At 38.4% G+C, this 12,776-nt stretch overlaps 2 protein-coding genes across 3 annotated transcripts in view; one reads left to right on the top strand and one right to left on the bottom strand.

Moving 5' to 3' along the window:
• The window catches only part of LOC134840258 (TLC domain-containing protein 4-B-like), a 520,491-nt gene that overhangs the window by 366,392 nt on the left and 141,323 nt on the right, over window positions 1-12,776 (bottom strand). The gene's annotated exons all lie outside the window — the stretch shown is intronic.
• LOC134839191 (O-acetyltransferase OatA-like) lies at window positions 1,017-3,610 on the top strand. The gene has a single exon (XM_063854661.1). It carries the CDS (start codon window positions 1,236-1,238, stop codon window positions 3,342-3,344), a length of 2,109 nt encoding a protein of 702 aa, XP_063710731.1. The 5' UTR covers window positions 1,017-1,235; the 3' UTR covers window positions 3,345-3,610.

Here is a 12,776-nt window from a genome sequence, read left to right as displayed (position 1 = left end):
CTTACTCTTATATCTCCTAGTCTCAATAGATCTAGAGTATACTGGTTTATGCGAGTCCATCTCTCTGAGGAAGGCAACTGTATTCTAAGTTTAATTCAAATTGCTCTGGTGCTGAAACTACAAGTAGTTTCAGCTCTTACAAATAAGTGGGTTGTTAGTTGATGGATTATGATTGGTTAGTATTTAATATTTAATAGAAATAAAATATCATATCAATAAGCAATAACAAATTTTAGTTTAGATCTGGTTCCAAAAGCCTCTTGATAATTTTTCCAAGATTTAATAAAAATCAATTTCACATGTTGAGATTTAGCAGCCATCATACAGATTTCTTAGAGTTTAATTACGGTTTCAGACGACTTAAATTCTTTAAAACAGCGCAAAACTTTTTGAAGATTACTAGCTATTGTTGGTCTCCAAAACTGTCAAAACGTCTGGACCTGGCAGTCTTGTTCATCCTTATGACCGGAATCAACATTTCAAAACATTTTTTCAATATCTAAGTTTAACAGACTAAAAAAAAGTTTATTGAAATTATCGAACAAAAAGTCGAAGCAGCAAAATTGTATGCGCTGCAGATGTTATTTTTCTGATAGTAAAAACATGTTGTATTTTAAGAATCTGGAAAATTTTTTCTTAAATTGGCGTTATTCTATAAAAACTTGATGGGAGCCTTCATCGCTGAGATTTTCGCCAAAATGATGTGGCGTTAAATTTATATTTCAGAATTAGGACCTACAATTCAGTGTAAGATGCAATTAGGAATAAAATTGGTGAAAATTTTACTTGCAACTAAAAACGAGCAATGAAGATGCAATTTAGAAAAAGTGTAGCGGCTCATTCGGCCCAACAATCTAAAAATGGGATCGCATTTCCTTCCAATGTTTTCGAAATTTGGGCTGATTCACAACCTTCTCGACACAAAATAGGGATAAATTGGTTTCCTTTTCAGTTTGGTTATTACTTCGAAGTACTATGATGAAAAATTGAACTCATATATTTGTTTTTCAGAATGTTCTGTCGTTTTAGTTTTTCTGTCAATGTTTATTGTTTAGTATAGATTTTCTGTCTATAACAAAAGAAGAAAACTGTTGATCAAGAACGTGCGTTTTCGAATCCAGATGCATAGATATACAGATTTACGCTGAAGCAAACTGTCGCGCACTGATTTTTACCATCTCTCAACTAGATAAAACAATTTAGAAAAAAACATCAAATAAGTTACCTGTTTCATCATGAAGGACCAGTACCAATCAAAGTCCAGCAAACTAGCCTACAGAAAACACCTGGACGCCATTCGTGGACTTGCCTGTGTAGCCGTTGTCCTCTTTCATTGCAAAGTACCCTTTATGGTCAACGGGTGGATTGGGGTGGACATGTTTTTTGTGTTGTCTGGATTCCTCATCACCTCAATTCTGCTACGGGAACTTCTGGAATCGGATCGCCTGAACTTCCGTCGATTCTATTGCCGACGTTTTGTTCGGCTTTTTCCAGCTTCGGCAACTGTTCTCGGCATAACCGCTGTTTTGTTCCGATACACAGAGATGCCCCAATATGTGAGAATGCACAAACAGTCGTTCGTAGCGTCGGCATTGTACTTCCAAAATTGGCACGGTTTGAGCATAGCGCTGGACTATTTCACAGACGAAGGCTCCGATCAGAGTCCAGTCATTCATTTCTGGTCTCTTTCGATCGAGGAACAATTCTACGCGGTCTTCCCTCTTTTTCTATCGGCTACTTTTTTCGTGTTCAGAAGAAAAACGACAGTTATGCTTTCATTTTTTCTATTTTGCGCGGTAATTTTTACCGCAGAGAATGTTTATTTAGCTTCTCAATCACCAATGATTTCTTACTTTTCCACCTGGGGTCGACTATATCAATTCAGCTTGGGTTCTGTTATATCACTTTTGTTGCTAATTACCAACGCCAATAAGTCCTCAATCATTGCTGCCAAAATGCAGAGTCCTGTTTTAAAATCACTGGCAGATGTTTTATCACTGGCTGTTCTCGCTTGTTCAGCATATCTAGCGACGGTTGCAAAACTATCTCCTCTAATACTTGGAACAGGCTCTGCCTTGTTGACCTTTTTATTAATCATACTGCTAGAAATCTCGGATGACGATAATTTGATCAAGAGGTCTCTTTATCTGAACCCAAGCCTTTGTTTTCTCGGAAAGCTTTCTTACGGTATGTACCTTATCCACTTGCCTTTGACGAAGCTGGGCGATATAAATGCAGTACTACCTACAGAAGGACCTTTTCGCCCTGTCGCCATATTTCTTCTAACAGTTTCACTTGCAGCTATGATGAAAAAATTAATCGAAGACCCATTTAAAAAGGAGTGTTCTAAATTGCAATCTAGGAGGACTTTAGCTATTTTCCTTTTTTTAACCATTATTCAACCTATCATTCTTATCCAGATACTCTCAGACCCGAACGATAGATCGGTCAGTTACAATTACAAGTTTCCTAATAAACTTGATTTGATTGATATTACTAGAAATTTATCGGATACTTCAACTTTCCGAAACTTAAGCGGAATTGATCCAGCTCTGGCTAAATATTGTGAGTTACTACCAGTAGATAGAAGTTTACTTATCGTTGGCGATTCATACGCAGCCCACTGGAAAGAGGTGTTCCTAGAGCTTCACGATGCTTGTAATATAAAAGCTAACTATGGTGCGTTTTGGAAACCAGGTGCACCTTATTTTCCAGTCTATATGTGGAAAGTAGCGGCGGGTAAACCGGAATACAAAGAAGCCTTAAAAAAAGATCCCAACTTTATTGCCAATCCGGCGTTGGAGTACTTAAAGGAAAACAAAACCGATATTTCTCTTTACTTTTCGAGGTGTCTTCATAATTCAGATATCCAGTTAACAAAAGACAGTCCGGTTGTAAATGGCATGAAAAATCTGGACGGCTGGAAAGAAATGATTCAAAAAGCATTTCCTGACTTCATTGAACGAGTGAGCCAATACACGACTCCTGTTATTATGATCATGCATCAAAGACCAAACGGCAACCCCACAGAATGTATCAAGAGGCTTCAGAACCAGAAACAGGATCTCTCCAACTTGACAAACGCCTGCCCAATTACAGTCAACGAGGAACCAGGTGTATCTTGGTTTCGAGATTATCTCAAAGAACTTCAGAAAACGTATGAAAAGCTACTTTATATTGACATGGGTCAACTTTTCATTGGCAACTTTTCTAGGCCAACTATAATTTCAGGATTGTTTGAAGGGGTTCCAGTTTTCAAAGACGGCATCCATATATCTAAAGAATTCGTATTCAAGAAAATGCCGGTTTTGCTGGAAGAGCTGCGCCGCCAGAAAATGCTTTAGCCAAACACCAAATGGGCGAAACGTATATGGCTCAAGTTCAAGATTTTAAATTTCCTAAAAAAAACTTCACAGCTAATAGTTTTGCAAATTGGTCTGATTCCAGTCTCTTCAGAGAAATTCTGCGTTCTAATTATTGAGATGGAATCACAGCGAGAACTTACGGCAGCTATTAAGAAAAATTCGAACTGATTCAAATCTCCGTGACTTTAAAAACGACAATTTTGTAAAGTTGAGTAGTTTTCATGGCTAAAAAAATTGTGTTCACATGCAAGTTTTATGGTTTTCTTTAAATGAACTAAACTTAAGTATTAAGTATTTCGTGTGATGAAAAAACGGTATAACTTGCATGATTATCATGTTTTTATTGGACTGCGTTCAGTAAACCGAAAGGTCAGGGAACTACCAGTATAATTACATTTACGTTATAATAACATCAATTCCAAAATTTCAGATTTATAGAACTAATTTTTCTGAGCTAGAACAATAATTTCAAGATTTCTTTATTTCATTTTTTTGACCCGGTGAAATTTTTCTACTTCATTTTTTTAATCTTTTGTTTTAAGGAAACAATTAACCATATTGCTAACTGTATTTAAGATACATTTTTCATTTAGCCTTAAATTGAAGTTCTTTGGTTCCAGAAGACAATAATTTTGTTGTGACCAATTGTGAACAAGTTCAGCAAAAATCTATTAAATATCGAAAGAGTTAATCGCCAAGTCCTCAGCGCTATGAACAACAATTTATATAAGAAATAACCTCGAAGAGAGCAATTAGTTGGTAGCAACAGTTAATGGTTGGATTTGGTTCTAGAAGTAAGTTCTGGAAAAAAATTTTTGAATTGACTAAGGCACGTTTCACCATTAAATTAGAGTGATCGTAACGCAATAAATTGCGCAATTTAAATCGTAACGTTTAAATTGCGCATGAGCGCCTGGTGTCATGTATACCGTTAAACACTCCAACGACGTTGCCCAAGCACCACTTGCCTCGTGGAAAAAAGGGTTCTTACAAGATCCCCATCAGGTGATTTTTCTCTTTTTGTTTCTGTTTTTGATTCCATTTGGTTTTGATCACAAGCGGATTAAGGGGGTGCCGACGCCCTTTTTCAGAGATTCGACCCACTAACGACCCAAAAGGTCCCCTCTTTGTAATAAATGGAGATATCCACGGACCCTAAAAATTTTCTCGAATATTTACTAGTTTATTAAGCGCGCGCCGAGTAAACGCGATTTTAAGGTCAAAACTTTCCAAAACAAGTCTTTAAAATTGTTTGGCCTGTTTTTCAAAACTTTGCCTGCTTCGCTAAATTTTGGTCAAAATAGTCTTCTGGAAACGCTCGGAAAATTAATTTGGTCGACCTAAAAATACGTTATAATAAAATATTCCCCACACATAAAATACGACCTAAAAATACGCCCCACCCCTCGAGAGAATTCTAGATCCGCCCCTGTTTTTGATTGTGGTCCAAGTATAATTTTTGAATGTTCGCTTCCAAAACTGTCTCATTTATATTTAGTTAGCTTCCATGATTTTTTGCTTGAACTGTTGTTGTTTGATTGTCGCAGAATGTAGCTACGTGAGCTTCAAGGAGTGACAAATCAAAAGGTTTTGAAAAACTGCTCGGTTTAGGTAGTAACTGATCATCAATGTGGAATCTAACAGTGATCTTGAAATTATTGGGCTTTCGCATTTGATTACTAAAAATTAAAACAGATATCTTGAAAGTCTGTCAAATCGTAGGGTCAGCAGAAAGACTAGTTTGCTTCTGGAGTAGAAAACTTCTGGCACCACATCAGAATCAACAGCAGACGGACGGTGAAGCCAACCGTATTTTATTTGAGCTAAGCGGACGCTTGGTTGCTTTTTATGGTTTTGTCGAAAACTAAAGGCTCTGTCATAGTTTACTAGCATCCGGCTTCAAATTACTTTGCAAAAACCAAAAAAACTACCTTCGAAGATCCACGTCGATCATTAAACTACAATTTTTTGTTTAAAAAACGGTTGAAAGTTATCAGTAGTTTGCAATTGGGTTGTCCGCTTTTTAGAACAAGTAAAACGAAGAAAAATCAAGTCTATGGTTTCCTCTTCAGCAACACAAAAAGGACCCATGAAGTCAATTTTAAGGACAATGAGTACAATTAATGCATTTTTGTGTCAAATCGAACTGCAGTGCTGGCAGATCAAAGCCGACTTCGCAATTCAAATTCAAGGGTTTGGATGGAAATGGATTTTTTGGGATCATCAATTCGCAGATTACTCATAAAGACGTTTAATCATTTTCCCGGCAAGTTTTTGACACAGAATAACCTATCTTTGCTAAAAGCATTTCGAATACATTCAGTGACGAGGCTCAGACTCATAAGCAGCATGTGGAAAAATGGTAGTTGGTTGAATGCGTCTTAAACGATTTAAAGTACGAACATTGTTTCCACCCATGAATTGCAAATAAGGTAATTTAACCATCTTGGTTGTCCAATGCTTCGTCCGTGTGGTTAGTCATTTTTTGTAACCGGGAAAATGGCGCTCTGGAGTTCCTCGTAAACTAACAGTTTATTTGCTCTCTGCTTTCATTGATACTAAGCTTTGTCATGTTTTTAGTTGTTTGAGTTGTTTTCTCGAACTGTATACCACGAGCAGTTGCAAGGATTTGATGAAGCTTATCAACAGACTCAAAACTTGATGTTGCAGTAGAAGTAATATTCCAACTATTTCTAATTTTTTCCCCGGTAATAGTAAAAACAAGTGATTACAATCGAACATGTTCTGGGTCATGTAGTTGACTACAAAGTTGAGTTAGTTTTCCGACTTTCGTAACGAAAGTAACGGAATATTTGTGCTCGGGGTGGGTTTTTTTTTTCTTCGGACAAATTTCGACTTTTGACGGATTTTTTTGGCATCTTTCAAAAGGTATTCTTCTCCTGCGCTTAAATTAGAAAGAAAATTTCACCTGTGATCAATTTTTTGCAAAGTTATGGGGGTTTAATGATTGCCATTTTGCCATATTTGGGACAACTACTGCGCGATATATTTCGCGCTATTCAACCGTAAGCGTAGATTTAATCCGTCCTAAAAATCGTTCCAAATTAATTGAAGGAAGCTTATTTGCCGAATTAATTTATAAATGCAAGCGAAATTTATCACTTTGTACTTCTTTATATGGCGTGTGGGTTGATGAACTTCACAAAAATCTCATCTTTTTTTAAAAAAAAATCAATTTGATTTTATTACAGTTATTGTTTCAAAATATTACTGCTCAATAGACCTTAAAAGGCAGTCGGAACATTCAGGGCTTCGACCTGATACAAGCAGTCTTGTTTGATTTGCGTTTGCATGGATTCTTCTTATCTGATAAATTTTGCCAGTGTGGTATTTTAGATAAAATTGGTGTTAAGCTACCCGTGCTCAAACAGTTGAATTCAAGTTTGATCAACGAAGAATGGAAATTATCAAGACTTATTCTGGATAAAATTTTGAGTCAGGCTTTTTGAAATTGACTGTCATCCGGCAACGGATTGATAAATGTTAATTATTTATGTACACTCACTACGTTGAGTAACCTTTCTGTTGGTCGGCGGCTGACCTTGTAAAACTTATGAGAGCGAAGAGACCAAGCTTAAGCTTAGACGAAAATAGATAGTTTCATAAACTATTTGTCTTAATTTGTTCGCTGACAGTTTTTTGTTTATCAATCCGTTCGGATTCGATATCAGACATTATCATACGTTAAGGTATGACATGGCGCAGCCATCAGGTTTTTCGAAGAATTCGTTATATATCAACCCATTCTGGTAAAAAAAAGTCGGTCAAATTACCATTAGAGTGGTCTAAATGGGCAGCGATACACGATATGATGGCCTTAGCAAAAGATGGAATAGAGGTCAGAAACCTACTAAGAGTTAAACCTCCATTAGTAGAACCCGCACAACCCATATACGAACAAGAAATACCCGGCGAAACGGAAGCTCAAAGGAAAAACTGAGATGTAAGAAAGCGCGAGAAGCGAGTTGGTTGGGAAAACAGAGTCCAGAAAGCAAGAGAAAAAGGCGTACGCTTTCCATTTCTATGTCTCGGCATCGAAGACCAACGTCAAGTACAATAAAAAAGACCGAACTTGAACTACATAATACAACAATAAGACAACTCATGACTGTACATGAAAACAAATCTGTTCGGGGGAACAACAACAACTAAACAAGAAAGGGTGAGTTATATTATTTCGTGACAAAGAGGTAATTACGCAAACCAACAATACACACAAGGAAGCCGTTGAGGATATCGCAGTCGACCAAATGGCACACGCGGAACGCGAAATCCGAGAGGTCACAAACACCTGTATAATACACAGCAAAAGCAATTTATAAATGCGGCAGACGATTCAGCCCAAACCACTTCCAATAATGCCCAGCGAAAGACAAAAATTGTTCAAAACGCGCAAAACGGCGACATTTTGCGAAGGTATGACAATCTACAGACGTTAACTATCTTGAAGGTAGGAATGAAGAACCGCGAGATGAAGTGGAAAAACTAATGAATTGACAGAAAACGATCCTGTTGCGTTCGTGGAAATTACGTCCACAATTGGATGGGAGAGTTCCGATAGGTTAATTTTCCAGTAATGGCAATATCTGAGAAGTTCGAGTTAAAAATTTTAGTTGACTTGACTAATGATGAATTCAACGGACACGTTGTTAAATTAAAAACAAATACGGAAGCCATTTTTACCATAGCAGACTCGGAAAGCCCAATGTCATTTCTCAACGACAAAACAGCACTCCGAACAAAAGACAAAGTGATATTCAAATATATGCCACCGGAAGATGCGGCAAGAAACCTGGCATGTTAAAACGGCCAATTTATCAATCCTAAAAAAAACATTCATCATTGGGCTTGAATCCGGGGCTGAACAATACATTCAGCACCAATCATTATAATGATGGCCGAAAAGCAAATATAATAGGTAGGAGTCTACTTCCACAAACCGGAATAAGGTTACCACAAGAAAAAAAACCAAAACAATATCAGATGCTAAGTATACAAGAACCGGAAAAACCAAACCCCGAAGTTAAACAGTGATTTGATTTCGAAAAACACGTCTTGTTTGTGTAGACGAATCGAAAAACCAAAACCACGTAGTGCAGACAACAATCAAAATAGACGCAATTCCTTTTCAAAAAAAGGACGCCGAATCCCAAAACATTTGCAAGAAAGAGTTGAGAAATAACTTAACAAGCTGATTGATCAAAAACACATCGTCAAACTAAACAAATGTTCTGACAAACAGTTCATTAGCCCGATAGCAAAAACTTTAAATAAGAAGGACCAAACAGTCAATGGGCACTAGATTTTATAAAGATCAGCAAATTCATCCACAAAAACAAAAACCAAATGCTAAAAATAGATCACCTTCCGGAAAATTTTGCACAAGTAGTAAAACCAGATAACACCCAATAAATATTATTCACAACGCTTGATTTACTGTGTGCATTCTCACAAATCCCGCTGGATAAACATACTAGAGAGCAATGCAATTTCAGTCTCATTGGAAGCAACGCCACCAGGACCTAAAAATTCCAGACCGGATTCTACGGACTGACAGATATTCCAGCGGAATTCCAAAAATATCGATCTGACCCTCACAAACTGCAAAGATACATTGGTTTATTTGGACGACATATTAATTGTAACAAAGGGCCTCCTCGAAATACACAAGGAAAAACAAACCTCGCAATCTCGCTTGACCAATGTAAGTTTTAACATAAGCAGGTTGAATGACTGGAATACAAGTTTAACAGCAAAGGTGCAAACCACTCATAAGGAAAACAGAGGCTAACAATAAATTAACCCCAGCAAAAACATTCAAACAACTAAAAAATTTCATAGGCTCGATACACCATCTCACACGATTCATTCCTCATCTGGCGAAAACTGCCGCAGAACTGCGTCCGCTTCTAAGAAACACAGAAAACAATAGATCACTTGAGTGGAAAAATGAACACAGTGTAGCATTCAATAACATCATGAAACAGACATGGCACGAAAAAAATTTTTTGATCAAAACTTAGAAACCCGCGTGGTTTGCGTTGCATCTACACCAGGGTTAAGGACAGCATTAAAACAAAAATCCAAAGAAGGTTGGGCAGCCATAACCTATGCGTCACGGTTTTTTAAATCCCTAGAAAAAAGGACTCAGTAAACAAGCTTGAAATACCAGGAGTAGTTTCGGCCTTAGAACAATTCAATTATCATCTGTACGGGAAGATCTTTAATGTCATAACAGACCACCTAATTTCAACAAACAAGCGCTTTAAACGCAAGTGAAAGATCAAAAACCAGCCACCAAGTTGGCTAAAAAGTTAGATTTACCAATTCTTTCACTTTACCGAGTAAGCTAACAAGTTGGATTTACCGATTAATTCACTTTAACTTAGACATAAAACATTTGGCGAGGAATAAAATGGTATTAAAAGACTATACGTCCCCAAAATCCGGTTGGATTAGCAATACCCCCAAGCATGGACGACGAGGAACTTGTAGTGGCATCAATTAACTCTTTCCTTAACAATTTTGAGATGATTGACAACAACATATTGAACAATCTAGCCAATCAGAATAAAGCACGCTATCAAGATGTCCACAATTTCATTTAAGCCTCAATTTTTCCTATCATTCCGAAAGCGTTCAACTCAATAAGCTCAAATCACATTAGTTGGCTCCAAAGTCTCCTCGAACACAACCAACCATAGACTTCAATCGAAACTATGGAAAGTTCGTACATTCAATTCGAAATCATTTATCCTTCCCACAAAATGCGACGACGAAAAAGCTATGAAAGATTCAATGGTGGTTTCTTCCCGGAGGAGGTCACCACCCTTGACTCCAGAAGCAGGAAGAAACAAAATGGCAGGGCGGGTCGAACCGGGAGGAGAGTTTGTGTGACCCACGGTGGTGGCGGCATAAAAGAACAACGACTACGTATCAAAGCTGGAGAACGGAAAAAGTACCTTCAGCAAAACCACCTACACGTCCGGAGGTCAAGGAAAAACCCGTCTAGAAATCGATCTTCCCAAAAATTGTATCCAGTGAGGACACGCCCAGCACCGAACGACAACCACTGAGGACGTAAAGTAAGAAGGCAGCGCAATCGTTACAAACAGAAAACACCACGCTCCCAGCTTTCACTCAAACAGATCATTATTTAGATACGCACGAAATTAACAATTACTGCGTGAGCCGCGTGGACCCAACACAGTGCATCCAAAAAGAACTGCTCCCAAACATAACATTCCCTACTATGACAACTACGCATCGAACACAATTAGAGGCCAGTCATGAAGTGATCACTAACAGGCTGGTCGCGACAACCAAACAGGTGACCATTACCAAAATGACGAAGATACGCCACTCTTCAGGGGAAAATTACAAAAAGTCCGTGGAGTAAAATTCATCTCCGCCGCCACCATGAAAGACCGAAATATGCGACCACTCCTCAATTTTGTTAAGAAACGTGATTAATACGAAACGCTCATACGGACAATACTGTTACAACATCCAGAACAAATTGCATATGCGAGAGCAAGAGGACTGCATCCTGATTGATGAAAGTATAGTAATCCCGACCCAGCTCCGACAAACAGTGGTAAACAGCGTCCACCTAACACATCCCGGATCAGCAGTTATGTTGGACTTTTGCCAACATGGGTGGTTCCCGCACATACATGCTCCATAGTACAGATGGCGCAGAACTGCCGAAATTGCTCAGAACAAGTCAAAAGTCTCAAACCAATAATAGGAAAACAACACTCGTTCTAATTGGAACCAGTGGTAGAGTCAAGCGAAGAGATTCAATTAGAATTCGCGAATTTGCCGGGCTTGTGCCAGATGAACTTAAAAGGGATTCATACATATTAATTGCAATAGATAAATAGACATTATATCCCAGCGGTAAAAGTGGTCTGAAACCTAACGGCAGACAAAGCATTAAAATTTATGCTACGCTACATTTCAAAAAATGGGTTTCTCGATGAGTAAGATGTGACCAAGCACAAACCTTTAGGGCGAAAAAATTTGAAGTTTTTTGTAACGCCAAACACATAAAATGGTTTTTCGCACCGGTAGATGATCATAGATCAATGGGGGTTGTCGAAATAACAATCAAAACGTAGACTAGGGGTAGTGATAATTGACAAAACACGACGTAAAAATTTTCCTCAGAAGTAGCCGAATCTATAAAAGCATTAGGAATCACTCCACACGGAGTAACTAAAATCTCACCATTTGAAGCCCATGGGAAGAAAGCCAAACGCTCTTCTTTAAAACTGAGGTGCGGTGCTGTTTAAATGTGTTGTTCTATGACGTCAATCTATTCTAGGCCGTTAATCTACTATTGGTTCTCAAGGTCGCTATCGACCTGTCAATCCACGGTCTAATTTTAAACAAGCTTATTCGATTACTCTTACTCAATTTATGAAAGATTTCAGTTGAAGTATCTAATTGTCATGACATTTTTTAAACCTTATTTTTTATCTAAAACAGGATGAATTAAGTCTTGTCTAGATCTCTTTATTCCTTAAGAAATTACATGGCGCAGCCAGCAGTTCCAGTCTCAGACGACCGGACTGACCTTTTAGGTGTTCCCGTATTCTGGCACAAACCAACCGCAGATCCGCCCAGTAGCTGGGATTCGTGGATAGACCAGTTCAATTTGGCAATCACCTTGAGGGAAAGCTGTGATCCTCGAGAGCTACTAAAACCGCCAGGTGTGGTACACGATGATCATGTTCCGAAACCAGATAATGTGGGGATTGATGAAGACGCAGTGGCAATAGCGAATCGTATTGCAAGGAATGATGCAGCTGCCCGCAGAGTGGCTGAGATGAATGAGGAACGCCGGGCGAAAGGCCCTAGAGTAGCACCAGGTGCGTATTTTTACGAAGTCGAGCAACGAATTAAATCTCGTTTTTTCTTTTCTCTTGGCTCAAAGGAAAGAAAAAGTTCCTCCGGAGTTATCCGCATGCGGACCAGAGTGCAAAATCGTTTCAAGAATTTCATGAATTCTGTGTTCTTCTCTTCAGAAAGGAGGAAAACTACATAATTGAACGTCTGCAAATTTATAATGCCGTGCATACTGATCGAGAAAGTTTGGAAGCTTTCTATTTGCGACTTACGGGCCAAGCTGCCCTGTGTGGTTGGACGATCGATCAGTAGAAAGAAGTCGTGAGAGATATCTTTTTTGCCAAAATGAGGTATAAAGATATTCAAAGAGAACTCTGTATTCGTCCGGGGGCCACTCCTGAAGAAACGTTGAAATCAGCGTTATTGCAGGAGAAAGGAGCCCAAACTGCCACTTATCTGCAAAATCAATTTGGAAGTTCGTCTACGATGGGCAGTTTTTCCCATTCAGGATCCAATTCGGTTCAGAGTACACGTATC

Source organism: Symsagittifera roscoffensis, chromosome 2 (genome assembly GCF_963678635.1).
Source record: "Symsagittifera roscoffensis chromosome 2, txSymRosc1.1, whole genome shotgun sequence".
In the NCBI taxonomy this organism is placed as follows: Eukaryota; Metazoa; Xenacoelomorpha; order Acoela; family Convolutidae; genus Symsagittifera; species Symsagittifera roscoffensis.
The sequence above is the reverse complement of the archived record's forward strand: the minus strand, read 5'-3'. Positions and strand labels throughout refer to the sequence as shown.

Bases quoted from the DNA above. Each gene is read 5' to 3' on its own strand.
- LOC134839191 (XM_063854661.1), top strand. From the start codon at position 1,236: ATGAAGGACCAGTACCAATCAAAGTCCAGCAAACTAGCCTACAGAAAA.